The sequence below is a fragment of the Acomys minous genome, assembly GCF_964271855.1.
Source record: "Acomys minous genome assembly, chromosome: 14".
NCBI lineage: Eukaryota > Metazoa > Chordata > Mammalia > Rodentia > Muridae > Acomys > Acomys minous.
Genome location: NC_140496.1, coordinates 81,127,266 through 81,151,303, shown reverse-complemented (window position 1 = coordinate 81,151,303; position 24,038 = coordinate 81,127,266). Strand labels below are relative to the sequence as shown.

Sequence of the window (24,038 nt, the reverse complement as noted above, 5' to 3'; positions counted from 1 at the left end):
TGCAGCAACAAAGGAAGTGAAATCATGAGCGAATTGTTCAGCAAATGGACGGAACCAGAAAGCTTTATGTTGAGTGAGGTAATACAGACCCAGAAAGACAAATACTCATGCCTTCTCTCATATGGGAGTATATAAGCTGAAGTAACCACAGAAGCCAGGGTATTAAAAAGGGATAATGAAGGTCAGTTGCTCTAGAAATGGAGATAATTAAGATACAGGCAAAGTAAAAATGTAGATGGGGAAAAGGAGTAGGGGCTTTAATTGGGAGGAGAAAGGAAGATAATACAGAGGAGAAGAATGAATAACAACACTAAGGGTATTTGAGAATGTATGAAGTTATGCTGCTTGGTGTGATTATGTAATTCCTAAGAACCCTAGACTAACAAAATTCCCAGTTCCAGCCTGGAGGTGACTTCTGACCTTGCATGTTTGAAGAACTGCAGGAAAGATGAGTGACGTGATCAGAGTGTAAAAATGAAGATTAAAGTAAAACTTGATATCCGTAAACAAGGAAGTCAAGGGCCAAAGATTTTAGAGTTTAAATTTAATTATAAAATTAAATTAGAAGACTCTAGCATCTTAAGAATGGTCATAGTGGTATTTTCTGTGTTTAAAATGTCACTAGCCTTGTTCTGGAAGCAATGGCTTCAATGTGACCAGAACGGTCACAGTTCTCTGTGTAGACAGCACCTGGTGGAGATGTTGCAACGATGGGCATCAAAGTTAAAATTTAGTGACATTTTATAAAATGGAGTTGAAAGCTTAGTTTTCTATTTACTCTTCAACAGATGTATATGAGGACATAGTATGGACATAACTTATTATTTTATTTTATTTTTGTTTTGAGACAAGATTTCACTGTGTAGCCTTGACTGTTCTGGACTCCCTCTGTAGACCAGGTTGGCCTTGAACTCAAAGATCCACCTGCCATTACTTCCCAAATGCTGTTATTAAATGAGTGTGCCACTAGACCCCATGGACATAGCTTTTAAACATGTAAAGATAAGTCACTAAAAATTTAAGAGTCATTTTACATGGTAGTCAATATAATTTTCAAGAAGTGTTCAGTAAAAAATAGCCTAGAAACTGCCTTAAATTGGCAGCAATGTGATGTATTTAAATTCCTGTTTTATCTTTCTGAATTCCATAATTCCTCGACAGTGCATATGAGTCTAATATCTCACCTATGAGGAGTGCTCTGTCATAGAGACTTGATTGCTGCAGCAAATTGTTTAAGTGAACTACAGAATGGACTTCTGAAAAGAAATTGCAGGAGGATGGCAATTTCAGCAGCACATCTTTTATTCACATTTGATTTGAGTGTGTACCTGTGTGTGAAAGAGAATTTAAGTGGCTATAATAACAGCTTCAAGAAGGAATACGATTCTGTTACTTAGATTTTATATTTTGAATAGCATTATTGAACACTTTACATTGCGTTAAAAATGACAGCCACAAATCAGCAAAATACTCCATGCTCAGAATCTTATCTTTACATTGTTTAAGTGAGTGATTTCCATAGTGTTCCAGGAGGCTGGTGTTATCTCAAACTTTCCATTTACAGGAACATGACCTTTTCCTTATTTCTAAATCTCCTGGCTGCCTCTCTGGCTTTAACTAATGTTCTCACCAGGAGGTAATTGAACACTGAATGTTCTGTTAGGTGGGGAGTTCAATGGAGACAGGTCTATAGGATCAATGGATGAGGACAATGAAGAGTATCCTATCTCTTTACAAAGCTAAAGAAACCTGATGGAGTTTTCTGATTGGATTGAAGGCTTGCTTTTTGTCTTAAATTCACCTAATCTTTTAAGTCATCTCTGTAAATATGCAATAACTGGTAAGATATTCAATGTTTGAAAAATTTTACATATTTAATATACAAGTTATTTTAATTTTCTGACCATTCATTTGGGAAAAGTTGCATAGCAGTAATATTGAATGTGGAATATTAATGGGACAGCAAAAACCAAACTTATAATTATAAAAATCAAGAGGACTTAAATGAGTAACATTAGTAAGCAAAACTGAAGCAAAAAACAAAAACAAAGTGAAAACTTGGGCTGAAACATCTGAGGTGCTTTGGTCTAAAGCAAAATCAAAAAAAAACAGCAGTCTTGACTGACCGAGCAAGCACTGCATTTGATGACTCAATTTGTTCACTGGGATGAAAAGTAATGATAGAAATTTTATAATTTAAAAATAGCTCAGAAAGCCCAGTCAACTGACACACCACCCAGAACATTTTCAGTAGCAACACATGTAATGAACTAAAACCGTTTATAATAGAGGATGTCTTTATAGCCTGATTTATGTGTTGGAGCATGGAGGAAGAATTAGACAGAATTCAAAACCCGGAGTCATGGGCTTTCAGGGCAGCTCACATATCATTTGATATTAAAACTGACTTACATTTCTATTGTTACCGATGGGAACTTACATACAAGTTATCACCATTTCTATGTACTCAAAACTATTTGCATTTTCTGTGCAAAAGAATAAAAGACAATTTTATTTTGCTCATTTATCATGCAGTAATATTTAAACATACGGATTTTGCATGATTTTTTTTTCAGTACTGAGGAAACCATAATGAATTGATAAAATTTTACAAAAATCTTTTAAGGTTTTTTTAGTGGATTATGTAGGAAAATCCCCTTATTTTACATAAGAAGAGAAACAGTTTCCAGTTCCTCTCCCCTTTTCACATTCCTTGTACTCCTTCCCTTCCGGTCCATCACTCTTTTCATTCCTGTCTCCTCTCCTGTTTCCATTCCTGCTTTGTATTTCCTTTTCTATCTTATAAAACAATGTAAACAGCTCCTGAAAGAAAGCACGTCTTAGACAGATGCAGTTACAATGGCATATTTTTTATTTGCTGATGATGAATCATTACAGCCAGTGTTCTGAGACAGTATTACATGAGGGTGTGGAGCTGGGCTATATGCACCATGAAGGTGAAGAGGAGTTTTTATAAACTAAATAGTCCACCGTGAAAAGTGTTATGCACACAGCTGTGTGTATAGAGTGGGGACATTCAGCTCAACAACTGTTTGGACTCCAGCGGTCAGGAAGTAAGACTCAAGGTGAAATCTGAGTGATAAATAGTGAGGTCAAGGTAAGAACAAGCAGTAGGGATAAAAAACAAAACAAAACAAAAAAAACACATACCACTTGCTTCAGAAATGATGCATACTAAGACCTTCTGATACAGAAGAAGCCCCCAAACTTTAAACACAAGTAAAAATTACAATTGTTATTTCATTCAACTGTACCTTTATTTAAAGTTATTTCATCTATTCAACAGAGTAATGGAGTTTACACTGTCAACAAATCATGCTGAATTTTTCATCATCTTATTATTACAGGATCCTACAACTTTATCTTATATTCTAAATATGGTACCGAATCTCCAAATTTTCAATAGTAATTTACTATCTATAACAGTGTATCTATTCCCTCTGATCGGAAGCCCTTCTACTATCCTATCCCCATGGCACACTCCAAGCATGCTACCCTTGTGTCTGATGAACCTTTGTTTTTGTTCAGGTCAATTCAAATTCCATACCCCATGGACAACATTTATATTGTATTCTTTGAATTAAAACTACACATGAACAAACACACAGTACAAGTCTCATAGAAAGAATTTACCAAAAAAAAAAAGTTCCTTAACAAAATGATTGAGATATAATAATGAAGTTTGGCAAACTAGAAAATGTATGCCACTCTAGCCATTCACTATGAACTATGCAACAAGTTTCTCATTGTTTTAGTTGATAATCTAAAATACAGGTATTAGATCATTTCCAAGAAGAAAATAAATATGAACTAAAACTCACTTTGGTGATAGATGCAGGTGGACAATAAATGATAAGATTTATAATACAATTTCTTATTGGATTTCACAAGTTCAGAATCTGCATAAATACTTTATCTTTCCAACTCGCCATCAGTTTATAAGTTATTATTGAAACAACAGGAAAAAGTTTCCACTTTTCTAAACCTAAACCCAGGAGTTATCAACATGTTTTAGAGAGAGATGATATACTTTCATTATCACTACAGTTGACTCTGAAGAAAAGCTGGAGAGAAAGAATAAACGAATAAAAACAAGGTAGAGTGAGACAAACCAGTGTTCGTGCTGACTGTATTTTGTTTTGTTTTGTTTCTCTAATTGTTTCTCTCTCTCTCTCTCTCTCTCTCTCTCTCTCTCTCTCTCTCTCTCTCTCTCTCTCTCTCTCTCTCTCTCTGTGTGTGTGTGTAGTTTACACATATGCAGGTGCCTGTGTCTCAGTGTTCCGAAGCCAGCAGAGGGTGTCAGTGTCTACTTCCATCCGGGTCCACCTACCACTTTGAGACAAAGGTTCTCCTAAACCTCAACAGAATGACTGCTTATCAGATAATCTGGCAGGCAGCAAACCTCAGTGTTAGTATTTTTTAAATTTTATTTTATTAATTTATTCAGATTATGTCTCAATTGTCATCCCCTCACTTTTTATCTGTTAATATTTTGCTTCAGTTTGCCTAGCTGTGATGTCATTGCCAAACTGCCATGTGGGCATGGCCCTGCCCAGGGCTATATAAAAGGACAGTCCAATCTTGCCCCTCCCTCTTACTCTTTCTCTCTCTGCCCTCTCTTCCTCTGTCTCTGTCTCTGTCTCTCCTCTCTCTGGGGTACCCCTTCCGGTTTCTTTCTCTCCCCATACTCACTTAATAAACTTCATATAGTACCTGTTGCCTTGCACCTTAATATCGTATTACTTTATGTCTTATTATCTTAATATCTGGTACCTTGTATCTATTTTATATCTTATTATTAATCATAAAATTGGTGGCCCATTACGAAAAAAGGCACTTCCATGACTATCTTAAGTTATTAAGCCTAGGATACTATATATCAAACTCCATTCTTCCAAATTTCATTCTAAATCTCCATTCTTTCCGGTCCTAACCCATTACCACCCTGCCTTCAGACCGTGATTCTAAACTAAGGTGAGGTAAATTTCCGCTGCTACGATCTCTCCCTGGCTCAGAGCACAACCAATCGGCACTGGCTAGAGTAACCTGTCTGCCGTCTGAATGCCCCACCAGTAGATGTTGTCCCTGCTAGCACTGTTTTTGGTAAGCAAATGCCCACCACAGTGACCAATTTTGGGCCCCTCTGGAGGAAGGACTTTGGGCTGGCTATGCTCCGCCAGCTAAAGCCAGCCGCCTGTGGCACTGATCTGTCTAGATCGCAGCCCTGCCATCTGAGGCTTCCTTTCTGGGATGCCAGCCTTCGGTTCTGGGGGTTTCATGGGGGCTGAACAGAGCTAAGCCCCCTCCCCTGGGCAGGACTAGATAGAACGGGGTAGGCATCAGAGCCGTTGCGCAGCCTGCTGTGCAAACGTGCCCATGTGCTGGCAGCTACAACAGCTGGGCATCATGGCAACCTGTTGGCACTAAATCTCCCAACCATTAAAGTCGCTGTGTTGGTTTAGGATGGAGGACGTGGAGCTTTTGCAATTAACATGGCTAGCCGCCATCTTTAAGGACAGCCACATGACCTCTGCCTGCTTTCCGTAGCTGCCCTGGCCCTTCCCCCTTTCCCGGATTCAGTGGATTTGCGCATACTTGGCTCCTACACCCTAAGCCCCTGTCTACCTAAAGGCAGGCCTGGGAAGACCAGGGTTGGAGTTAACATTCTCCAAGAGGTGACCAGCAACAGGCAGCTTTGCTAACTTGGTTAATCATGGGCTAAAAGATTATGGGCTGAAAGAATCAAATACAACTGCCTCTTTCTCTAAAACTATTTTCCAACTCTTAAAAATAAAAGTTGTCTCTGATTTCTTTTTATACTATAAAAACAAACAAACAAACAAAAATAAAAAACATACGATTGTTCATTGGCTATATTTTTACCCTGATCCAAGGTGTTTTGTTTCTAACACGGCTTTACTAATTTCTAGACAAGTAAATAAATGCTGTTTCTCCTGTCACAGCTAACCTGGATTCAATTATTACTGGCTAATGGGTTTGATACTGTTTAAAAATTATTCTATAATATTCTTCTGTATTAACGTTCAATTGTTTGCAATGTTAAAATTTAAATCACTGCCTTAAAACATGTTTAGCCTAAAATTCTAAATGTGATATTATTAATCATAAAAAAAAAAAACCCTGTCCTGTTCTCTCTCTTTTATGGACTGTTTTCGGATGGCGTTTATGTTTCTAAGGCTTCAACTTAACAGGCATAAAACCTAAACTCCTAGCTTTAATTGTTAAGGTCTTATAAATGACCAAGTCATTTAACATGTTCAAAAATGTATTTTTAGTCACGCTAAGAACCAATGTGAGTAATTATATTTTCAAAGTCAAACACAGAATGAGATCACAACATTTTAGTTTATGTCTACAAAGTATAGTTTAGCACAGATAACTAGCAATAAAGATCACTTAACTCAAATATGCCAACCCTCAAACTTGTCAGAGATCTGTTGAATATGGCATTTAACATATGTAAAAACATAAATTATTATAAAAACAGAGATTCCCAGATCATAACGGTAGTTCCCAAGGTCTCAGAACACTTGTGTGCAATGGCAAGTGACTTCAACCTTGGATTGTGGTTTCTGGCCATGGAGCAAAAATGCTCCCAACTTCAGCTATGGATTAGCCTTTGGACAAACTGGACACCCAAAGAGTCATTGTCTCATTTTGATGAAGACAAGGTGAGGTAAGTCTCTTCCATATTCACCTTCCACAGAAACAGCCTCTCATCCTCTGTGTCTGATGCAAGACTGTCTCTGCCCATAGTGCCATGCTGCCATAGGAGACAACTGGGACCCTGTCCTTTACTGGGATGTGACTTAACTAGTCATCCCTATTAATATATTGATTCCTTTAGGTTACAATTTATCCTTCTCAAGTCTCTGATCACATTGATGGCTAAGCTGATGTTAGCTTGATAGCCAGAAAGCAGACAATGATCTCCTTAGCCCAATGTAAACTGGCATGTTAGTTCATTGGTCAATTCAATAGCTAGTTAAAATTATTAGTTACTTGATCTCTTATATAAAAGGGCAAACAGGTTTGCTTTACTCACAGACATCAGGTTAGTGATAAACAGATTTCAGATACTTTCCCATTATTTTAGCTAAAGGATAGTGACTGCTTACAGCAATTTCACCTGTATCTTAAAGCTTCCAACATTTATAAATGTTAGAAGGTCTAAGAAAGTGTTCCCAAGAAGGTGTTTTAAGATTGATACATGCAAGTTATGAGTGTTAGAAGGTCTGAGACTGGGGTTTAAGTTGGTAAATACAAGTTATGACTGTCAACGTGTCTCAGGGGTGTTTTATTGCTTCTTGTTGCTGTGCTATTGCTAAGATATTGTTGTATGAATTGTTCCAAGTATTGACACTGATCAACGAAGCTCTAATTTATTAATCTAACTATGGTAAAACATTCCACTGTATGATGCTATCATAGTTCCAAGCTCAAGATTTTCTTTCCTTTGGTTTGTCTTTTCTTAAAATGTTTCTCAGTGTGCTTAAATTATCCAGTCTTCCAAACAGAGGGAAGAAGCTCCTCTGTCATGATGTGTACTGATGCTAAAGTGAGCTTTTCCCTCCTGCTCTACAGGAGATTTCTCTCCTCCATGTGTTAATGTTCCACAGAGGCTAGAAAGGCCTTCACTAAACTCACCTAAGAGTATTTGTGCTATCAACACAAAGTTCATTTCCCAAGCCTTTGCTATGTTCTATATCTACTCCATTTTCCTATAATGTGTTCATGTCTAATAATGTGTATTTCACTACAGATTTCAAACAAGGATGACACTAACATGTCTAAAATTTAGCTCCCTTTATGAACTTAAAAGAATTCTCATAAGCTACAAGAAACCCATTTCTCAGGTCAAATGAAATTCAGATAAATACTGCAATCCAATGCCTAAGTTTCTCACCTATCACCTATCTCAATTGGTGACATTCCTTCTCCTTTTTACTGGTTTTGGGACTCCCCTCTCCTTTACTACCTGGTTGCCACTTTTCTGCACCCAACACCAGATACATTTCCCCTTCCTAGTCATGTAAATGCTTCCCTTTGCCTGAGAGATGGTTGACACCTCTCTGGTTCACTTGGAGTGGAGGTACCAAACCCCCATCCTTTCTACTGACCTACAACTAGGTTTGTTCTCATCAGGTGAGCTTTCAGATGTAGCTGCTCTCCTGCAGCTGTCCTTGCCGTCCACAGCCACTGTCTACATCCTGGTCACTGGGTGGCTACTTCTCCAGGGTAAGCTCATCCGCTGTCGAGCTGCACTCTTGGTTGCTGGTCAGGGCTGATGAGCTACTGACCAGTCTGTACCTGTCCCTTGGGTCCCTGTCTGTTTTGGGGGATGCCCTAACAGGTTACTGACTTCATCTCCCTGAGGGAAATGTCCAGATGCCTGTTCCTCCTATCATGTCTTTGGGATGTCTTTTAGAGACTCTCAAATCCCTACGCCTACCTTAAGGGCTCCTAAGCTTACATGCCTCTGCAACCAAATTTGGACAGTTCCAAAGGTAAAGCCTTTTAATTACTGCCAGCAATCCTGGTAAAATGGAAGGAAGCTCGCTATAGCCAACCTTTTTTTTTTTCCTCTCCCATGTTCAAGCCTTTCCTAGGATAAAATAGAAGGAAGCTCCCTATATCCATGCCTTTTCTTTGCTTTCCCAAAATTCCATGCATTGTCAGCATCATCTCTTTCCTTATTTTCAAGACTTTTCTCTTTGCTTTCCCAAGAGTTTCAAATGCACATCTAAAGGGAATTCTCTACCTAACCTACTATCTTTGTCTTCTACCAACATATGTGTTACAGTATCCTGCCAGACTTCCTACATCTGGGACATCGTCAAAGCATCTACCCACAAGTGTTCCTGTCCAACTACACAGATTGTGCCAGCCGGACCTGCATTGTTCCTCCTAGCTGGACCTGCATTGCCCTTCTCAGCAGCAGATGTTCTCAGACATAGGACAGCAAATCAACAGCCTGTTCTTCTGGAACCTGGCCAATTTTTCAGCCTTTTAACCTCCTGTCGCCACCCTACTGTCCTCAGGAAGTCGTTAAGATGATTATTTCACTCCTTATCCATTTGCAAAAGGCTGAAATGGTGTGCTCCATGCCTGGGACAAACAGCTTCAGATTCTCCCAGCACTCCTCAGTCCCTATCTGCTGCAGGACATGGCTGACATAGCCTGCCCTCTACCCTGAACTTTCAGGACAGAACTCTTCCTTCCTTTTCAGGATATTATTTGGACATTTGTTACTATTGCTTTTTTTCTATCTCTTTTCTCCCTTACCTACATTTATATACTTTAACTTACCATATGTAAATACAATCCCATGTTCCTCATTTTTTTTTTAAATTCTAGGAAAAGGTAGGAATGTTAGCATTCTCTTCAGCCTACCTACCTGTCATATCCTTGCCTACCTGCTATGGAGGTGTGGCCCTGCCCAGCTATATAAAAAGACAGTCCTACCTCAACCCTCCCTCTTCCTCTTCCTCTCTTTCTTCTTCTCACTCTTCCTATCTTTGTCTCTGACTCTGTCTCTGTCTCACTCTGGGGTACCCCTTCCCCCTACTCTTCTTCCCCCATGCTTATTTAATAAACTCCTCTACAACATAAAATCTGCTACCTGGTATCTCTTATTACCTTGGTATCTCTTATCTTATCTTATGTCTTATATATTAATCATAAAGCTTGGTGATCCTCCAGCTTCCTCGTCACAGTATAGGGATATCAGCTGTGCACAAGCCCACTGTGGCTCGGTAGTTGGGTGCTGGGATCAGAACTCAGCTCATCAGGATTATATAAAGTTATGTAAGTGTGTAGTGGACATAAACATGTTTTTGTTTTGATTCAAAGTACAGGATGTGAAACTTGTATGAGAGCGTGTGACGTTTGTCCACTAGAAACAAACTTGTGTGAGGGCTCATGATATTTGTCCTCTAGAAAGGGAATTGCCTCATTTGAGGGATGGAGGTGCATAGTCTTTGCCAGTTGAAAACATCCTGGTGTGGACTCTGAGGGAAGATAATTAGGAGCTCCCCAAAACAGAGGCTTTTCCATCACTTCACATCATTTTTGTTGTTCATCTCTCCACTTCGAGATTCTCCTAGAGAGAAATGCTCCAGAGACTACTACCATGTTCCAGAAGCTGCCGTTGGGGTTGCTTTTGCTGAATTGCAGGCTTGCTGTTTAACTGGTTGGCTAGAGTCCTGATAACAAAGAGTGGAATCATCCTGAGTGGGCCTGGTTAAATAAGCTTAACCAACTCCATGACAGGCTGCATTTTCTTGTTAGCTTAGGACAAGCCTAAGTCTCCATTTCTCAGAGATGAACTCAGCAGTTACTAGAAAGTTTGCAGAAAATGAGCAGCCAATCAGACATGGCCTAGCCATCTGGCCAGAGGAAGATATGATTGCTTAAGGCTGATCTACTGGCTGTCTGGAAATCTCTTATCTTATGATTAACTAATGATTAAGGTTGCCAGTGCCTTTTCAAGTTTGTCTGCTTTTTCAGTTGGAGTACTCCAATAATGTTAAAGATTACCTAACCGCCCACCCCATTGGAATTCCACCTGGTCACCATTTTGTCTAAGTGGTGACTCCAGCATGCTGGATTTCTACAGGATAAATGCTCTTTATTGCTTGCATACTATTTGGGTCTGGGGTGTTTTCTTCAGCACATTCTGGCCCCTAACAACCCCAAGGAACTGAGTCTAAGACAGTCTACTTCCTCGGTCCCTACTAACCTTCTTTTTCTCCTATTAAGGACAAGTGGGTTGGAAAGGAGGTAGAGGCATTAAAGAACCCTAAATAAAGTAGGTTTTAGAAAGATCAAAGCCTATATGTGTTTAACACCCATGTTGCTTCCTGAGTTCTTTATAAACAATCTTAGAGAAATAAAAGTAAATGCTAAAAATATGCACACCACATATAATTTTCAGGAAAGATAATAAAATACCGAATGCTGAACTCTGTGGGAAGGTGAAAACAAAGAAAGTTCACATTTCTAATTTTTATTTAATGAATTTTAACATTTATTTTTAATTTAGCTAATCCACAAAACATATAAACTCTGGTGGGGGAGAGGCATTCTTATTTCCATATCACCAATAAATGTCAGGAATACCATACAGGTTTAATCTGTATGTTAAATTTTCAAAATATAAAGAGAGGAAAAATATTTTGTTTGTTTGTTTACACTTAGCATATTTTAGCTAATGTTCACATAAATAGGAGATTATAGTTTTGCTATGAAAGTTTATTTATGCTAAAAAGGCTTCTACTATTTTCATTCTGTGCTTTGGGAAGGCTAAATTATCTAGTTATATTGTATGAACTAGATTTTTCCAATAAAATATTGTTGTTTTCACTTATTTTTCTATGAAAAAACAATATTGAAAGACACATAAACAATGCAATCTTATGGACTTGTTCATAGTCTGGAAATATAGAGGAATGCAAATTATATTCTCTCAGGGCTTGCTCCAATTGCTACACTGGAAAGATGCATGCATGCCTATGCAAGAACGGTGGTTTTCTTTTAGTTTGAGAAGACAGGATTCAGGATAAGGAGGCAAAACATTTTGTTCTTTGGGGATAGCATACTTTAAATTCTGTGTTACTAATTTATAAGTAAATTCTATATTAGAAGATTAAAACATGAAGTCAGAAAAAAAATCAAAGTTTGGTCACATTTTTCTGCCTCATCATATTATCTCAATTCTTGGTTTTCAGAGTGAACAGAAAAAAAAAATATATCATTCATTGTAAGGCCAAGGATCTTAGCTGACTTCAGATTTTTACAAAATCCCTGCTGTGAGTGTGAATCACTGTGGAAATGGTGATTCATGTCCTTTTGTAAAGGTTAGTCCTGCAATCTTTAAGGAAGGGGGAAAATCTGATAAGGGGTGGAGGGAGGGGGACGTAGGTGATTGTAGGCCTCTCTGTGAGGGGAAATAGAATTTTCCACAATCTATACACTCTGTGGGAGTCCATTCTTCTCACAGCTGGTGGCTGTTCTCCTGGGCCTGAAGGCAGAGACCCAAAGATTCCAATAACTCTAATTGCTTCAAAGTCCCTGTCTGGAAAGAAGCAGATTCATTCACTGCAGTAGATAGACAAGCCCACTGTTAGTTTCTACAAAAATAAGTATGAACACCCATAGAAAGCTCACAACTTCTCGTAAGAAGTATCCGTGTTGTGTTGTTCCATAGGGAAGTGTGTTTGGAATAGATGCAACTGTTTTGTTCTTCATGAAATATGTAGCATTGGTGCTCTTATGACAGGATCAGAGGTGCTCAGGGCGGTATGGCTGAAGATTGAGCAATACACTCTGGTGAAATGGTCCATGCTATAGAATGAAAAGTTAAGATTCTCAAAAACATATGACTTAATGTCAAAGGAATGTCACTTTGTCTCATTTTGTTGCAAGGACCAAGAAATAGATTTCTGTAAATGAGCTTGCTTATCTGGTTCTCTCTTATTTCACAACTGAAAAAAAAAATCCTGAAACTCTGGCTCAGCTTATTTTGTGCTGATGTTCCCCTGTGTATCATTGCTGCCTTTAATGTGTCTGGAGAGCTAGCACTAATCCATGGCAGACTGTGCTTGCAAGAGATTCCACGAAGTCACAGGCTGATGATACACAGGGAGGAAAGCTCCTTAGCCAGCCTAAGCATATGAACATTTTAGCAACAGTGCATGGGGAAGTTGGATATGTCTCTGCACTTACTGCTCTGATTTAAATTAAAATTCTTCCGCTGTTGCTATCTTTGCTCCTTCCAGGCATCCTGATTTTTAAATTCCTTTAGTATTAGCTATAATATTTCAGTTCCATCAATGTTACACTAGATACAGACAACAAAAATAAGTAGTGATATCTGGATTACAATATAGCTGATAGATAATGTAACCCAGAAACATATTCCTTATTGGCTTTGGTAATCACTTCTTTCTCCTTTAAGAGCTGCCTTCCTGAAGTCTCAGCTTCCTCAGTCTCTAGGATAAACTCTTGTCTGTGCTGGGATATGGGCTGCCATGTACTATAAACTGAGGCTTCAAAATGAAGCAACATCTGGGCTGGCCTGCCAATAGGTTGCGCTTGAATTGTTTCAGGCTTTGATGACGGGCAGGAAGGCGGGGAGAGCTAAAATGTTACAGGTCCAAAGCCAATACTGTGTTGAGTCAATCTATTACCTTCCTTTCTCAAAAACTATTTAATGGGATTAATTTTGAGTAAGTATGTAGCAACCCTATTAGGTCTTATCTTTGTTCTGTGCCTTCTCAACAACCTCCTCTGAAATAAAACAACACAAACAAGAACAGCAACAACAACAGAAGCAAATAAACAACCTAACACACAACAACAAAGGAAACTTTGTGAGTGCTCTCCCATCTGCCAATTCTGTCCTTAAACCTTCTATTTACTTTCTACTCACTGATCTCCAACTCAAAAGAATTTCAAAGCACTATATATACTTCCTACTTTATGCTTGTTAATATATTTTAAATTTTTTTTTTGCTTCTTGTATCCATAGATGGCTCCCTTTTTTAAAAATCTGCATGCTACTCTGAATAACATCTCCTCTATGAGGAGCCCTAAATACCTACACCTGACACTTGCTCCACATATGGAAGGCCCTTCCTAACCCTTTGATGTTGAATTTCAGCTCATCGATTGTAGCTGAGCTGTCAACCTTTATCCTTGGGTCTACTTCTCTACTTCCCTTTCCTGTGAAATTATTTTTTCTACTATCTTATACATATGCAAACAAAAACTCTGGAATATAAAAATGTAATGTTAGAATCTACTTGCTGTTCATATCTTAATATACGTAGGCCTTTCCCCTTCACTAATAGGTATCTCTAGCTAATAGATTTCTGGATGCCAGGGTCTCCCCTCTGGACAAGTGAGTTTATATCAAAGGGACACTTGTGGCCGCACATCCTCCCCATCCCTTCCCTGCCTCTTGCCTAGGGATCAGAGCCTGCATCCAGGCTTATTTTGTGAAACAACACCCCCTCAATCCCTCATCGCCCCATCCACTCTTCTCTTCACAAAGGCATAAGAAGACATTCCCTACTTCTGCTACTTGGCCTCTGATTCCTCTCTTCAGAGATCCTGCAGTGCTGATTTCTCTGGTGGTTGGGGCCTGAACTGTCAGATTCTCCACCATGCCACTGTCTGTCCATGGAATCAATAGCTGTTCTAATGAACTCCATACCCCTAAAATCCATCTCCATATCCCCCTCAAACTTCCATGTGAGACTCCAGAAATATATTATTGCAGTTCAATTATAGTCTACTGTCAGTTTTAAGCATAGCACTATTTCAGGGATGTATTTACTAGTTTATCTGAACTTAAAAAGAGACTAGGACACTTGGCAAGGGATAGTGAATCTAAGCATTGGCTTGAACTTTAGAGACATAGTAAATATACTGTACTCCAGAAATTGCACTAAAGAATCCTGGATTTTCAAATGTATCTATTAAAAAAAGCTAACAGCAACAACAGCAAAACCCTAGAAACTCATATTTTCATATTGTACTTTGTATAGCACAAAATTAAAACGAAGAAGAGAAAAACCTAGATCCAGTGGGGCATATTCATTTCAAGCTTTTTATTCACTGGTGACACCATCTGATAAGATTCCAGACATTTTCTTTTATTTTTTAAAGCTATTGTCAGTTACTGCATATTTTATACGGTAGTGTCTCTACTTGAATGATGGTGAACTACCTGGTATAAGCTGTTTCACCTCAGACATGATTAAATTATATTTCTTCCTGTCTGAACAAAGATTATATTGAAAATACAAGAAGGATTCGGCACTAGGGAAATACATGTTAGTATTTGACAAGTGAGGAACGGTGCAGGAAAATATCAATATGTGATGAGGTCATGTAGGAGTCTAAGAAAAATAACAGCGAGTCATAAGAATGTTAAGTGGACAGGAGCCTAGCTCTTCTTTTGAGCTGTCCTTCATATAGCTCTATACAGTTTTCTATCTTGATGCTCATTTGGCCAAAGCAAATTGGTATCCAGGGAAATCAGACACCCAATTCCTTGTAGTTCCTTGAAAAACAAAGACCTAAAATATAATGAAAATTAAATTTTAGCATGTAAAAATTATTCAAGCTCACGTTTTCTGTTTTAGGGTCGACTAGAAATTAGTGTCATATTTTTAAATGTGTAACATTACAGAAACAGTGAGGTAGAGAGATGCACAGTGGTTAAGACTGCCTTTTATGGTTGTGAGCCTAGCCTTTAACGGCTGAGCCAGTGGAGAGCGGGATCTGACTTTCATACCTACTCTGGTGCCTCATATGTGACCATGTCCCCTGAATGGGGAGACCTGGTGGCACTCAGAGGAAGGATAGCAGGCTACCAAGAAGAGACTTGATACCCTATGAGCATATACAGGGGGAGGGAGTCCCCCTCAGTCACAGTCATAGGGGAGGGGAGTAAGGGGAAAATGAGAGGGAGGGGGGAATGGGAGGATACAAGGGAGGGGATAACCATCGAGATGTAACAAGAATAAATTAATAAAATTAAATAAAATAAAAAAGACTACCTTCTACTCTTGCAAAGGACCCAACATTGGCTCCAGTCTCCACAGACAGTGTTTCACAACTGCCTACATCTCCATTGCCAGCCGACCTAGGGCCCTCCTTAGGTCCTGCTTGCACATGGACACATCCACACAAAAGCACACACTGAATTTAAAATAATAATAATAAGCTTAAAATTATCACACCAACAAGATGCATTTCTGAATGCTGGATAGTCACTATTAAAATTAAAAAGAACCAACTGTTGTAAACACAAAAGGCATAGTGCTTTACTGACTTCTGAACACTGAAATAACAGCTCTCCATTGATATAGAAAACACAAGGAACAGGAATATTTATGTTGGCAGCAGGATGGGAAAATATGCTGCCCCTCTTAGTAGAGCTCATGCCTTTTAGACTTCAAGGTAGTTATAGAAGTTCGATGATAGAAAAAATATAGAACTTTCAAGTAATTTAATCTAGTTTCCTTCCTCCAGGCACACATGAATTCCCAAGGTGATGGAAAGAACTATATATTTTCTGATTCTATATTAAGCACATTTAGAGATGGGGTAGGGCAGATACTGGTGCTTTATGAGCCATCAAACTTTTATTAGCCTTACAGTTTCATGTGTATATGTATATGTATTTATATGTACATATACATAAACATAACCATATACAAATTCAGACACTATTGTCCAAAATTCAAAGTGATTCTGTCACATCTGCAAGTAGCATTGTGTTCAGGAACCTAGTCATGGAAGATCATTTTCCGCTTATGCATGTATCCACCCGTAAATGTTATCAGGCTTTATGTTTCTATTCTTATATATGTTGATGTGTTTTTTCTTCTAAATTGTAAAATTCATAAAGATACCCATTTACAAGACCAGTTTGTAATGTTTCAACGAAACTCACATTTTATTCTTAATGTTTTTAAGTGAAAAACAATTTTAAAGTACAATTGTTAGAGAGTACAACAATCATTATTGCTATCTCAAGAATAAAAGAAGTGATTGACTCCCATAATCTTAGAGAAGTTCTGTTAGGAAAAACCTCAGTTGCATAGAGCTTAGTCTGTCCAGTGAGGACCTACAGCTATCTCTGCACAATGTTTACCATCACACATGCTGAGATTATTCCATTAACTTTCTTTAATAAAATTGGAAGCTGGCATTACTCCTTCTTAAGTTGTATCTTGCTGGATTTGATCTTTATTCTGCACTAAGAATATTTGATGCTAATATTATCAATTGGTATATCTATTTTCAGTGTCAGCATTGTGTCTTGCATTCATGAACAATATATTGAAATTTTGTGTGGAAGTCAAGTAGGTTTCAATGTATCCATTTGAGGGGTTTTTTGTTGTTGTTTTTTTTCACTTTGGTGATTTTTATAACTGCTTCTGCTTCATTAATTTTTTTAAGGACTATTTAAATTATTTAATTCATTTTTATTTAATTTGATAGGTCATATATATCTGGAAATTTATCTATTTCTTTTAGATTTTTTAGTATGTGCCTTTATAACATGTCCCTATGCTTCTCTGAATATCCTTTGCATCTGTTGTAATGTTTTCCTTTTCATGTCTGACACTATTAAATTGTACCTCAACTTCCTTTCAGTAAATTTGGCTAAATATTCTGTCAATATTGGTAATCTTTACCAAGAACCAATTTTTCATTTATTGTCTATTTTGATATTTTAATTTCCTCCTTTATATGTTTAGATTATATAATACTTACATTATTTCTTTCTCCTCTTTCCTTCCTTCAAGCCGTCTCATATAACTCTCCTTGCTCTCTTTCGAATACATGGGTTTTTTTTTCATTAATTGTTGTTACATGCATATATGTATATATTCTTAAATATAACCTACTTAGTCTATTTAATGATACTTGTATATGAGTTTTTAGGGCAGACCATTTGGTATTGAAAAATCAACAGATGTGCTCCTTCTGAGGAAGATAGTTTGCTCTACTCTCACCATTCCTTAGTTGCCTAAAATCAAAATGAGGAGTTGTGGAGCCTACTCTCAGTGAATACATCTACAAATCAACTTAGGTACCTGAAGCTCAGGGAACACTACCAAAGAGGGGGCAGAAAGACTGTAAAAGCTAGAGGATCAAGGAAGTGGTTGTGAGACTCTGTCTCCTAGTAATGTCAAAAGCTGTACTCACAACCTCACCAACATGACTGCCTAAACATAACCTGAACAAGGACAAAAGCAGTAGATATGCTAAAGTGGTTGGGGATGGGGTGTGGACAGCAAGGCCTCGACTTCACATAAAGAACTTCAGCCCTACCTCACTTTTATTTTGTCTACCTGGCTATTTATTTGTTGTTTTTTTTTTCAAGGCCTTTGGGAGAAACATTAAATTATTAATGTGAACTCTCTCCAGTGTTTCTATATAGGCTCATGGTGCTATAATCCTAAAGAGAGGAGATTTCATTGTAGCTATAGGTTTTGTATGCCATTTTTTTTTAAATTTTCATTCCATGCTAGGGATTTTCTAACTTCCTTCTTGATTTCTCCTTTGACTAAGTTTTATTCAACAACGCATTGCTTCGGTTTCCCCTTAGTTTCTGTCACTTCCATTTTTATTGAGTTTTGTGGAGTTTTATTTCTTTGTGGGCAGATAATATGGAGCATGCTGTTTCAATCTTCATAATTTGCTTTAGACTTGCTTTTTGTCCTAATGTTTGACCAATTTTTGAGAAAGTTTCATAGGCTGTAGAGAAGAAAAACATATTCTCTCCTGCTTGGATGAAACGATGCATAGCTGACTGCTTAGATCCACTTGATTTATGATGTCACTTAGTTTCAGAGTGTCTCTGTTTAGTTTTTACCGGAATGACCTCTGTATTGGGCAGAGTGAAGTATTGGAGTCCCCCACTCTTGCTGTGTTGGGTCATGCTGTCTGTAGCTGTCTCCACCAAACTGAATGGTGTCTACATCGATTGCTACTTCTGTACACTCTGCACATTGTGAGCAACACTGCTCTTTAATACATCCTGTGGACTATTTGACCAGTACAGACATCATAGTACCATAATAGGATATGCTGTTGTGTCCGCACTACTCACTTCTCATTTTGCTCTCTGTGTGCTGTTCTAGCTCCTTTATCCATAAATTCATCCCAATGCTAAAAGCAAGTGCAATAGTGCAATTTGCCGTCAGATACGAGGAGACTTCTGAAATCCCCCCTTTCTCCTTTTTCTCTTCGGTTTAAAATTAAAAACACATTTGTGTGTCATAATGAGCCTCTTAAGTGAGATTTATAGTGCTAAGGAGAGTGTTCTTGGTTCACCACTAGTGTAGATGGAATAGCATACATCATAATATCTTTTATTTTAAAATAACTCATTTGTACCTCAAAGCAATGCCTTATGAGATGTATTAGACTCAGTATTGAAAGCCAGATGTATAAGCTTAGTAATCAGGCAATCAAACTATAGTTTCTGGTAGTGATCAAATATGAGTAGGACGTGTGGAGGAGGCCAGGTGCAGTGTGCTGAGGATTATGAATTTTTCTTAAGAGGGTTGCAGCAGATATAGATGAGGAATCCAACCAAAAATGGAAATAAAGACAAAAGAACCTGGGCATCTACTGAGAAGATATTTTTGGTGAGAACAGGTGAGAAACAAAAGCTTCAATCTTGATTTCCACTTATATTCAAGTGCAGTCTCAAATTTCAATGACTATTTTTTTATAATCCCATGGTAATTAAAAAAAACAAACAAACAACTTTCTTGCTAAAGAATATATACCCTCCAACTTTTTGTTTCCTATTCTGTGTGAGTCCAGCATGCCAATCCAACAGTCCTTTCTGTTGCTTTAAATAAATATTCACTTTGAAGGGAGGAGCTTTTAATATCCAGGTAACTTGTTTCTTTCTTACTTTAAGTCAATATTTTTGTTTAATTTACAAATAGTTTAGAGTTTTTTATACAACACGGGTTTGCATACATTGATTTCTTTATGACCTTAAAAGATTTTATATAAATTACCTAACAAAAGCCATTTCAAACATAGCAGATACTTCCTTAGAGTTTTATTTAGAGCATGCACCCTTTGCGGTCTGCATGAAATTTTCTTACATTAGGCAAGGTGGCTATAGCATGAATCCCATTATCTCCCATGTTCCACAGGCAATGAGTTGTAAATGAGGACATGCTTCTCTGAGACCTCAGGAATGAAATCATTATGAGAGGAGAATCAGAGAGATGAAATGGCCCAAGCATCTCATGGTGATGTATTCTCGTAGAGCTGGGCCTACACACATGTGTTTATTACAAACGTTGATAGGTAAAAGGACACAAATAAACAAAAATAGACTAAATTCTGTATGAGATGTTATCAAAAGTTAATAAAGAAGCCTTATGTCACCTGAGTGTAAGATAATAACCCATTGTTACATATTTTCAAGTCAGATTCCTACATATGGATACTTTTAGAGACTTTAAGTGGGTCTATTGATATATTAACCTGGAAAGATATTATTGGAGCTAAACACGTGCTGATGATTAAATTTAATCCAATGTTAAATTTGGGTACAGACCTATATATCAATGTACATATTTGCTACATCTTAACAATTAAAAAACATTGATATGCCAACTGATAATTATTATATTGTAAATGTATTACACATATCCACACATGCTTAATGTAGTTTTTAATCTTGGCAATCATCATAAAGAGTCATACTTTTTGAAGGATGAAGTCTTCTGTCTCTGTAGTATGCCTAGAATTTACCAGCCAGTCTTGAGAGGGATTGAAAAGGAATTTCTGAAAGGGAAGTTAACATAAATATAAAAAGAAAACTCTCAAGTAAATGCTTGGCTTCACATTTCAAAGAACTAGGGGAGAAGACAACACTAAGCTCAAAGTTAGCACAGAGAAGGATACAGTCATGATCCAAGCAGAAAGAAACAAAAATAGAAGGGTTTCTCTGCGTAGCCTGGACTGCCCTGGACTGCCTTTGTAGACCAGGCTGGCCTCAAACTCACAGAAACCCGCCTGCCTCTGCCTCCCTGAGTGCTGAGTGCTTGGATTACAGGTGGGCACCACCCTGCCAGGCTCCAAGTTGGGATAAAAAAAAATTAAACAAGTTGACAGAGTAGAAGTTGTAAGCACACCTTCCTCCAGGCTGCTTAGCAAACTATGATGTCATCACAGGCCACCCATCACCAAGTGTGTGCCCCTGCCTAGGTTATAAAAGGGCAAAACCACCTTGTCGCTCTCTCTTTGTTCTCTCTCTCTCTCTCTCTCTCTCTCTCTCTCTCTCTCTCTCTCTCTCTCTCCTGCCCCTTGTGTGGTACCTTCCCTTTTTCCTGCTCTCCATATATTTCTACAACAAACCTCATACCATATATGTTGTGTGGTGCATATTTCAGATTAACAGAAGTAAGATGATACATTTTAGAAAATGGAGTCAGGATGTGATGGAGATTGATCTACATTCAGGTTTTTAGATGTCCCAAGATAGAAAAGATGTTTTCTTCATGGCTGTCAAAAACAAATAGTCAAAACACTAAGAACGTAGCATTTATATAATTCCTGATTATTTCATGGTTCTTCTTGCTATAGATAATGTATTGTAAGTATGTGTAATAATATAAATGTATATGTAAAAAATAAAAAAAATGTTTAATTAATAATAAACAAAAGAAAATGGAGTCAGAGATGAAAGAAGAAACATTATAACAGACACTACAGAAATAAAAAGGATTTTGAGAATACCATAGGTATCACATATCAACAAATTATGTACAAGACAGAATCTGCTAGATATATTAGTCTAACAATTGTCACAAAGAGAAAGTCCAAATAAAGCAATGAAGAGAAAAATTAAGCCAGTAATCAAGTTTCTTAACAGGGCCTAGAGAGACAGATGTATTAGCACTGAAGAGCACTGGTTGCAATAGGCACACTAATGGATGAGAGAAAGACCATGAGGCTTCAACCCTATGCAAAGAATTATAGGCAACTAAGGGATGCTGAGAGAAGGAGACACAGTCATCCCCAGGGAAGAGAACATCAACTGGTTATTCAACACCAAATTTTAAACTCTGTATATGTAATACACATAACATTATACAAAAGAAACAGGTTGTATGTTAAAATATAAATTTATATTCATATATACATGCAATAATGATTATTGAAAAGAGAGGCTATGAGTTTGAAAGAGAGAAATAAGGCTATATGGAAGAATATGGAAGGAGGGAAGGAAAGAAGGAAGTGATGAAATTATATTAATCTTGGGAAATAGAACCTCTCTCTACCCAAAGTAACTCAAGACTTGCGAATTTCACTGATGACTAAGCAAATATTTTGTGTTAAAATTAATTTGCGTCAAATTTGTCCAAAACTTTGATGAGGAAGTAAACTTCTAAACAACCATGTAAAATCAGGGCTATCTTAATAGTAAGTACAGAAAAACAACAACACAACAACAAAGGAATTACTTATCAATGTACCTTATAAATATGGGCATACAACTTCTCAGGGGTGGGGGAAGTGGGAAACACTAGCCAAACAAATTCAATGTTATATAAAAACATTCTGCACCTTGCTCACACAGGATGTAGGATGAAAGGACAGTTCAGAATATGAAAACCACTGAATGTTATCGATCAATCAAGTTAAGAAATGAATCAAATGGGTATATAATTCTATCATAAATTAAATGACTTTTTGCTTCTCCCACCAAAAAAGAAATGAACAAAGAATTAAAAAAAAATCTGATCATCTACTTGTGTATAGCAAAGATTTGATAATGCCAACATCTTTCCATGATAAAGCTTCACAAATTAGGGATAAAAGAAAATTATGCCAACTCAATAAAAACAACATATACATTAGATCCACAGCCAACATTATACTCACTGGTGAAAGTTCCCCCGAAATTGAATTGTATCAAGGAAAGGATTTGAAATGCAGATTTTAATTCAGTTTCACTAAAAATATTTTGCTCATAAAGAATAAAATCATGAGCTGGGTTTGGCAGTACACACTTTAAACCTCAGCAGAAGCAGGGGGATCTTTGTCTTCAAGCCCAGCTTTATTTATGTAACAAGTGCTGGGCTAACCAGCAAACCTAGTGAGACCCTGTTAGAAAAAAATAACCTCATGATTTAGATTTTAAAATGCAACTTATTTGACAACACTGATGCTATTGTAAGATGATTAGAACACATACTGGATTTAGAAGGATTGTGAGGAAAAGTTCACCTCCTTTGATACTTTTATCCAATTCTTGGGGTCCTCCTGGATACTCCTTGTAGAAAATAGTATGTGTGAACAGCCCACAGGTCTGTCGAGGGAGGACCTAAGGGCAAAGAGGTAGAAACAGCACACTGTTGAGATTTAACTAAGAACTGTTACCACTTTCATAACTCTACAGTCAACGAAATGTTCCTGTTATCTTATTACAATCAAAAGTTTTGTTGCTTTAGCTTTATAAATGTCAATAGAGCAACCGAATCAAAGAAATACAACGTATAGAATATGAGCCCAGTTAACCTAGTTCTCTAAATCTAAACTATTGCCTGACCCGTGTTAAGGAATAAAGACTTGTTTTAGGGTTTAGCTTCCATGGTTACACTTCTCATTTCATCAAGCTTCTTCTCTCCTTAATTCTGATGCTCAGTCTTGCATAATGTACAGGGGATAGGATTCAGAATCAACTTTCCTCACCATTTCTACTTTGCTTTGTCTCTGGTACACACAAACATTAAATAGTATTCAAACTCTTTAATGACTGCTTCTGGAATATTTCGTGTTTAGTTCTGCTATACATCTGGATATTCAGCAGACAAACTAAATAGGCAAATTGACTCTAAAACTCCTATTTTGAATAATAAACTATTTACAGTATAATTGGATATGCACTCAATAATCCACAAAAACTATGATGGTATTTATCTTTCAGTTAATTTTCATGATGAAATTGAAGCATGTAGTCTTGTGTAAAAGGAACATTTCCTTTCATGACATGTTGGGTGATCATGTAAAAAAAGAAAATCTCAGTACTTTCTCTATTTTTAAATTTGTGTAGGTAATTCATTTTATTCCTCATAATTTCTATAAGAATAATGCAATAATGTGATAAAGATTGCATAATTGGCATTATCAATAATTTCAGGTAAAAGTTTGTGCTCTTTGGTACACTGCTGCTACATTATAATAATGTGATAATTAAATTCATATGATAAACTTTACTGAATACCAAATACAGCTAGTTATATAATCCCACATCTTCTTTTTAGATGGAGATTAGAAATAGAAATAGAAAGATCAATGGATGGGAAATTCTAGTAGCAATATCAGTGTTGGACTGGGTTACTGTAAATATTGAACATAAATAAGACAGTTTGTAAACTGTTGCCTTATCTTGACAACTAATGATGGGAACATCATCAAATATGCATAGAACG

General features: G+C 37.3%; 1 protein-coding gene across 1 annotated transcript in view; it reads right to left on the bottom strand.

Moving 5' to 3' along the window:
• NDST4 (N-deacetylase and N-sulfotransferase 4) overlaps window positions 1-24,038 on the bottom strand; it is a 292,909-nt gene that overhangs the window by 96,967 nt on the left and 171,904 nt on the right. The window contains exon 6 of the mRNA XM_084757602.1: window positions 22,802-22,930. Within this exon, the coding sequence (XP_084613728.1) occupies window positions 22,802-22,930 (129 nt within the window). The remainder of the gene's footprint in view (window positions 1-22,801; window positions 22,931-24,038) is intronic.